This window comes from Vigna umbellata, chromosome 6, assembly GCF_029865625.1.
Source record: "Vigna umbellata cultivar VRB3 chromosome 6, Vumbellata_1.0, whole genome shotgun sequence".
In the NCBI taxonomy this organism is placed as follows: domain Eukaryota; kingdom Viridiplantae; phylum Streptophyta; class Magnoliopsida; order Fabales; family Fabaceae; genus Vigna; species Vigna umbellata.
In genome coordinates, this window is record NC_142170.1 from 19920601 (window position 1) to 19929510 (window position 8910).

General features: G+C 33.6%; 1 protein-coding gene across 1 annotated transcript; it reads right to left on the reverse strand.

Annotated features, from left to right (window-relative positions):
* Window positions 1–1223: 1223 nt before the first annotated feature.
* Window positions 1224–2135, reverse strand: LOC148196924 (Defensin-like (DEFL) family protein). Its single transcript, XM_088093544.1, is given in 2 exon segments — window positions 1224–1900; window positions 2078–2135. Coding segments are annotated over 2 exon segments (735 nt in total).
* Between the last annotated feature and the right edge of the window lie 6775 nt (window positions 2136–8910).

Here is an 8910-nt window from a genome sequence, read left to right on the forward strand (position 1 = left end):
TATATGAGAGTTTCACAAGACTACATTGATTCCCCAACAACAATACAAGGTTTAGTTCACCATATTCATGGTGAAACTAGATGAATAATAATGGAAGAATGAAAGATAAAACCCTGAAAGGTGAAGAGGTAGCCTGAGCATCCAAGATCCTCCTCCAAGATCCTCCTTCAAAGGACGTCCTAAAGCTTATATACTATTCTAAAATTACAGAAAATTTAGGCCCAAGCCCATAAGTGTGCCGCTCAGCGGTAATCTGCCGCTCAGCGGTGAGTGCGTGAGTTGGTTTCTTCCCCTCAGCGGCCATTTTGCCCCTCAGCGGATCCCCCGTGAACTCCTGAGTGCCGCTCAGCGGTAAACTGCCGCTGAGCGGTAGTTGCGGCTTCTCCTTTTGCACTTTTTGATGTCTTTTCTGATTCCATCTCTCTGCTTCTTCACTTCTTTCACCAAATTCACATTAAAACCTGCACAAAAACACTGAAATCAAGCATAAACCTGTCCAGCTCTCTTATTTCTGAAAATATGAACAAAAACATGATTTCAAGCTAGTTTCTAAGTGTTAAAGGTTGCTTTTAGTATCAATTTTAAGCATGAAAATAACAGTTTTTCAACTGTTATCACATGTGCATTTGGTATTTTATAGTTGCACATGTGTTTTGCAACTACTCACAAGGAATTTAACTTTTGGTGTAGCATAAAAGCATGTAGCTCTTCTTTTATAAAAGAGGTTTGATAGAAGTTTATTGGTGACATAAATATTGCAAAAAAACCTCAATATCCAAAGATGATGTTTTCATAGTGTTTAGAATTTATTTTATGAGATATAATTAGCAAGTGGTCAAAAAGATTTCAAAGAATTATAAGTGTTGTAATTGAGTTCCAAATTCTTCTTTTAATTGTGTTACAAGATTATTTTGATATGTAGATTTGTTTAAATGTTTTATCACAAAATGTGATATGAAGAACTTCTAAAATTTAAGAAGTTTTTTATTTCCATTATTTAACTTTATGGAAGAACAAGATAAATATTTGGTCTCTGGTAGATGAATTCCAACCCACATCAATATGGATCAACAAAAATCAAGATTCGATTTTTTTAATAATTAAATTATAAACGTGTAAAGAAACCTAAAAAGAAGTTTTAATTTGGATAATAACTGTGAACTTGTATTGTCGATTTGAATTAATTTTCAAATGCATGTTTATTGATAAATTTCTCAATGTTTCTAACACAAACATCTGCATCTACCGATGGTTGCATTATAATAATTCTGACATGGTGGTGGAGGACAAACAGATAGGCAATCAACACCAGTTTTACATCTATCTTCCTTGAATCCTAGTATGTTGGATGGACATTGACAAACATTGTTAACACAAAGAGCTGAATCTATGCATAAAGCTACCTTTCCCTTGCAATCCTTATTCTAGTTGCATGTATCCTTGAATCCTAGTATGTTGGATGGACATTGACAAACATTGTTAACACAAAGAGCTGAATCTCTGCATAAAGCTACCTTTCCTTTGCAATCCTTATTCTCGTTGCATGTATCCTTGAATCCTAGTATGTTGGATGGACATTGACAAACATTGTTAACACAAAGAGCTGAATCTCTACATAAAGCTACCTTTCCCTTGCAATCCTTATTCTCGTTGCATGTATCCTTGAATCCTAGTATGTTGGATGGACATTGACAAACATTGTTAACACAAAGAGCTGAATCTCTGCATAAAGCTACCTTTCCCTTACAATCCTTATTCTCGTTGCATGTATCCTTGAATCCTAGTATGTTGGATGGACATTGACAAACATTGTTAACACAAAGAGCTGAATCTTTGCATAAAGCTACCTTTCCCTTGCAATCCTTATTCTCGTTGCATGTATCCTTACCTAAGACAAATCCTACAAAAACACATCCCACTATTAGAATATAAAATCATGTTAAGTATCAAATTTTAACATTTCAACTAGGTTTATTTCTTAAAATTCTATTAATCTCATAAATTAGAATTAAATATCTATATGACATGCCACAAAAATATTTATCAAATGAGAAAAGAAAAACCTCAAACACCATACCATTACAAGCTATCAAAGCAAAAACAATTGCTACCAAAGTAACTTTCACTAAGGCCATCTTTTGTCTTATTTTGTTTTACTATTTCTCCAACTCTCTTTCAAGTATATCTTATTTTTTTTCATTTCAGTATTCAACTGATACACATATTTATAATGTCAGAATGAAGTCATATATGTTGTGTAAAGTAATAAGAATTCTCTGGAACTTATGTATCTTTGTCAAAAAAGAAAATTATTAAATCTATTACTTACGATGATTGAGAGTCAAACTTTTTCTTATCTTATTAAAGTAATATTTTATTAAGATTGAAATATTCATTTAATGAATGTACATCCAAAACAAGAATATAAAACTTTTGACGTAATATATTAGAATATAAAAAACTTTTTCTTTTTTATATAACATTCTTCTTATCTTATTAAAGTAATATATTATTAAGATTGAAATATTCATTTAATTAATGTACATTGTTTTTATTTTATTAAATAATTAATATTATATCACAAATATATTCATTTTATATTTCCAGAAAACAGGACAATATGAATGGAATCAAATTAATTATCTCTTTTTTATGATATCGGTGAATGTTAAATTTAACAATGTGTTTTTTATCGGTTCTGTCATTTTTAATGTAATCCTCATTCTGGACTCTAACTGTTAACATCGATATTGATTATATTACTCAAGACATAGATATTTAGCAATGTATTTTTGATATAAAATAAATTAAATTAAAATAAAGATTATTTATTTTATTTTATGTTTAAAGTTTCTATTAGTACCTTGTATTTAGATGAATGCAAATACAAATAATTTACTTATTTTTTTCGATATATCATATTGGAACGAGCAAACTGTTGTTGGAAAACTCCACAACAAGAATATAAAGAAACATTTAGATAATCTTTTAAGATCCCAAAATTAAAACAAAATTGTTAAGATCTTGATAATATGTTGATATAATCCAATTATTATTTTAATTACAAAACTTTGAATAAAAGAATGATTCTTATAAAGGAAAATCCAAAGAGGGTTTAATGTTCATGTAACATACTTAAAATAATGCTAAATAATTAAAAAGTTTGCTACATTATAAATGTTTTTAATTATTACTTTTGATGTTCATTAATTAAGTTTGATAATGTAATATCCACATAACCTGTTATATTTACTATGAGCCCAACGGAATCTTTCTACAAATCATTTGGTTTCAAAAGACCATTAAAACAAAACACACATGTATTGCGCATGCTTTCTAACAACTGCATCTAAACTATATTTGTAGTCCTTTTTCAAGATATGAATGCAGAATATAGAATAATTCAAACAATGATTCAAAAATAATAGTAGGTGTGAGACCTCAAATTCATACACTTAAACAAAATCGCAAATGAGCTAAATATACAATAGTAAAAAAAGAGGATTTAAAATCGCACAATATGCTTCGGTTTAGGAGCAACCGAAGCTTATCAGAACGCGGTGGCAATTTTGTAATTTAGTCGAACTTTTTTGCCTCGGTTCAAGGAGAACCGAGACATATACATCATATGATCTCGGTTAAATATTCAATCGATGCATAATATCCTGCAATATTCCTGTTGATTTAACTTTTGCCCTGATAACTTTTTTAATTTTGATCTACTACCTCGGTTTATTGGGGACCCAAGACATATACACATCATATGACCTCGGTTAATATTCTAACCGAGGCCTAACACCCTAAAAAAGCGTTTTGGATTCCATAACACTGGACTTCTCATTTCTTCACGGACCAGCCCATGGGTCGCGTACACTAGGGAGAATTTCTCTCCTTCTCGCACATTTAACCCTAAAAATACTTTTCTCTCTTTATCCTCATCCCGCACAAGGCAGGGAGAATTCCTCTCCTTCTTCCATTTCTCTTTACCGCAGACGACCACGTTGGAGCAAGGATGATTTGCAGCGACGGTGTGGAGATGGCGCGACAGGCGGCGTTCATGGTGGCTCACAGCGGCGCTCGTGGTGGCTCACAGCGGTGCTCGTGGTGGCTCATGGCGGTGCGATTGGTAATTCTTCTTCTTCCCTCTTCTCTTTCTGGTTCTATTCCGGTTGCTGGGAAGAGGATGCGAAATCGACGGAGTAGGCGTCTGAGTGGTGGAGGCGACGAGAGCACGGCGAAAGTGTGCCGGAGGAGTGGCGGGACATGGCGATTGAGAAAGTTAGGGTTTTTAGTGTGGGGAATTTCTTTTTGGGGATCCGGTGAGGGTTGTTGATGGTTGCGCCAGTGGAGTAGGCTGTGTGGGTTGTGTGGGATGGATTGGCAGAGGCGCATGGTGGTTGTGAAACATTGAAGAAGAAGATCCTGGATTGGCAGAGGCGCATGGTGATTCTTACAAAAGCTCTGTTATTTTTTTTTGGTGTTATTTTGGGAGCGATTCTTACAAAAGCTCTGTATTTAATTTCACAAATGGATATTTACCGTGAAAGTTAAGACAAGTAATTTACTATTTTTTAACTTTTTTTCCCTTAACTCTATGGCCAAAGGAGATCCTGGTCTGCTGTTGTCAACAAAGGAGAGTCCAAAAATTCAGCTTGGGAATTGTTTGAATCCCATGCAAAGGGGGAATCCACTGTTATCGATGTTGACAAATTGCCATGGACAACATTGGACACTTCAGCATTCAAACTGGGGCCACTGGTACCACCAACATTTTGCACCTGTTGCTGTTTTTTGCTTTCTAGAGAACACACATACATGTTGTTGCCAAAGACATCCTTGTCCAAACAAATCCTTCCATCAAAGAAACTATCATTGTACACCTGAGTCTGAACAGTTTGCAAATGCTGGTTTTGGCCTACAAGACATGGAACATTCATGTTGTGCATCCCCATGTCCCCAACAGTAAAAGTCTGATTTTAATTAGTGTTGATGTTGTTGATTGATGACAAGGCTGAACTGTGAAAGGGATTGAATCACGCTGGACCATCCAAATGCATATTGAAAAAAAAAACGCTATTGCCTCGGTTATCCAAGAACCGAGGCATAATCCTATCTCGTTTTAACCCGGTTCAGAACCGAGCCATAAAGCCTACCTCTTTTTACCTCGTCCGTATATGTCTCGATTTCAGAACCGATGCCTATAAGCAAAATTAACCGATGCCATTTCCCCTTACTGTACTAGTGATACAATTACATATTCTATTTACATTCACATTTAACATCGTTATTTAATGAAGGGTTAAATATGTTTTTAGTCCTTCACTATAATGTAAAATTGGATTTAGTCCCTACTCAAAACTTTTATTTGAAATACATGAAAACACTAGACAGGAGGAGCAGGCGGTATCTAAATAGTGTTTCAAAACCTTTTGCAAAAACAATGTTTAATAACTTTTGCGAGTGTTAGTTAAACTATATATAATAGTTATTAAATGTTTATGTTTTCAAGGAGGTGTTTAGGAAAACATTTTAACAGAAAAGACAATAACACAAGTATTTTTATACTGTTTCACTCAACTTGAGTTACGTCTAGTCTCCTTTAAAAACTCTTTAGGGGTTCCACTAATCTTATACAAAATTATGAACAAGTATGTAAACCAATCCTAGTTCCCCTAATCAATCTTGACTTATTTGAGTTTAACCACTCCTGGTATCAACCATAGACAACTCATCTAGAATGCTTAACTCTCCTAAGCTAAACAATACAAGTGTTTTAATTTTCTTTAGAATATCCAAACACAATCAATATTTGATTACAAGTGAATATTTGAGTCATTCTTAGAGAGAGGATAACTACAATAAAATATTGAAATCTGGTAACTTGGAAACTTTTTTCTTTTGTTCTATGAACACACTCAAACGATGTAAGCTTATAGAGAGAATAACAGTGTAACGATACAATGCAAAAGTTCTTGTATTCTCTTATGTTAGTCCTCCTTATATAGCTTTCGTCAGAGTAGGTGGATTCTCATACGAAGATATGTACTTTTCTTTGCCTTGAGAATAGTAACATTGCTTTCGTAGTGAGAGCTTGTATGACTATGGTAGGACATAAAGCTTTAGGAAACATTCATGGAATATCTTTGTGATCCACGTGTAGTGCTTTTGAGTGGATCTTGGTATTATTAATATCTGCACAGATAAAGAGAGAAAAAGCATATGAAAAAAGTCCATTCATGCATTTAATGTTCTAAACATTGATAAAGTTTTGAAGAATGATTTGTAATACAAGTGTTTATTGTGAGTCTAAGTGTTATCAAAGTAGTATCAATTGATAAGATATCTATAGCATTTACTACTTCTTTCATTAGACGTGCTTTTGTCAAATATCGTTGTACCTTTTATAATTGACACGTCACAATTTATCATACAAGCGTTTAATAAAGATGTTCTAATATGTACTTTGATTAGACGTTATACTTTACTAAACGATATTTCTTTAAATGTTGTTTGTAAACATCAAAACTAAAGTTGCTAGATAGTCTAGTCTTTCTAGAAGATATTGTCTTAACATTATTATGTTTGATACCCTCTCACTCAATAATGTTAAATTTTCTTTAACATGTCAAATGACTTTTGCACCGTGACATATGCATAGTTTGTGTTTTGTAGACATGCCAACTTATATTTGCTCCTCACCAGTCTTACACACTAAAACAAAAGCCATCATTATTTCTTCAATCATCATTTCCATTATTATTCACCTTCAATTCTCCAATAATCATATCCACTACCATTCACCTCCCCTATACTAATTTTTCTCCTTCTTCACCCTTCTGAAATTTCCAATCATCTGCCTTATACATAACATCACACACAAAGTAAGGAAATTATGGCTATTGACACTATTTTGCCAACTTGCATGGAGTATAACAAAGAAGAGTGACATGGGCTACCATGCTCTAGTTGCAAGTGTGGCAGACTACGACATTATATAAAGTTCATTAGAGATTAAAGGATGGGAAGATTTTGGAGGAAATGGAAGATGAAGAAGAGGAGACACTTTCCCTTGAAATGTCCAAAGCCAGGTAATTTTCTTAGTACAATGTACTTGTACATGTAATGAGAGGAATTTGGTTATGCAATTTGCATCATCTTGCTTATGCTTTTATCTTCCTTTCTCATATGGATGTAGTTAAAATAAGTTTTTGATGAGGTCAAAACCTCTTTAATATTGGTGATAACAAAAAGAAAAGAAAACTTATCCAATAGCTCGACATTTACTCTGAACAACTTGACACTTATTCAAAAGAAGCTCGATAATCATTCACCGAACCTAAAAAACTACAAAACACAACTCCATCTTACACACACAAACTCAGCCAAGAGCTAAAATAGCTCAGCTAATATCACGAGCACCTTGGTCAAGGTCAAAAAGCCCTAGACCGACCAATAGAACGTCCCAAAATGAGTTTGGAAACACCAAAACCGAGGTCCAGAAACAACCTAGGTAGAATAGCCCGACCAACCCAGGCCGACCACCTTGCAACTCGGTCAAACATACTATATCATGGGAACTTGCTAAATACAACTCGGCACAATTCGTACACCATGATAATGTCCTACATGTCTATTAACTCTTGGGCAAGCGCACCCAATAGTTCAAGTAAAAAAACATGGTAAGACCAGTATAATTTTCTAAGAGACTCATGTAATACTAAATATTTGTACAATTAATAACTCATCTATTGATGGAATCCCTTTTGGGAACTAAATGGAGATTTATCCAGGGAGTATCAACTTAAGCTAAGGATAGGAGATTGAAAGAAGAAGAAGGACTTTCAAGCTTGTTCTTTCTTTCTCTCAAGCCTTGGAGGACTTTAGACCACTCACAAAAAGCCATGGTCAAGAAGATGGAAGAAGACGATGGAGCTTGAAGGTTTCTACTCTTGTGAAGGATTATTACATTTTTTTAGTCTTCTTCTTCTTTCTTGAACACTTTTTTAAATATGTAGCATAGCTTCATAAGGCCTTGAATTTGACCAAGAAACTTTGTTTAGTCTTGTTTAGAGGGACTAATGCCCTTAAAGTATAGGAGAATGCACCAATAAGAACTTAGAAAGAAAGTGGTGCTTAAATGGGTTAGAAATGGGTTAAAACGTTGAAGTGTCAAATAAATTTTTTAAACTATAAAAATATGATTCTTATGACATACTTAAAATAATGTTAAATAATTAAAAACTTTGCTACATTATAAATGTTTTTAATTATTATTTTTTATATTAATTAATTAAGTTTGATAATGTAATATCCTATAATGTAAAATATAGAAAAACACAATAACACAAGTATCTTTATACTATTTTACTCAACTTGAACTACGTTCAGTCTCCTTTAAGAACTCTTTAGGGGTTCCACTAATTTTATACAAGATTACAACCGAGTATCAACCTCTCTTATTAATTCCTAAGTATTATAAACCACTCCTGGTTCCCCTAGTCAATCCTGAGTTGTTCGAGTTTAACCACTCCTAGTATCAACCCTAGACAACCTGTCTAGAATGCTTAACTCTCCTAAGATAAACAATACAAGTGTTTTAATTTTCTTCAGAATATTCATGCACAACCAGTATTTGAGTATAAGTGAATATTTGAGTCACTCTCAGAGAGAGGATAAGTACAATAAAATATTTGAGTCACTCTCAGAAGGTGTTAGCTTATAGAGAGAATAATAACGTAACGATGCAATGATAGCAAAAGCTCTTGTATTCTCTTATGTGAGTCCTCCTTGTATAACCTTTTTCGAGAGATTAACATTGTATAGAGAGAGTTGACTTTCTTGAGAGTGGTGGATCTGGTACGAAGATATGTACTTTTCTACGCATTGGGAAGAGGAACATTTCTTTCACAG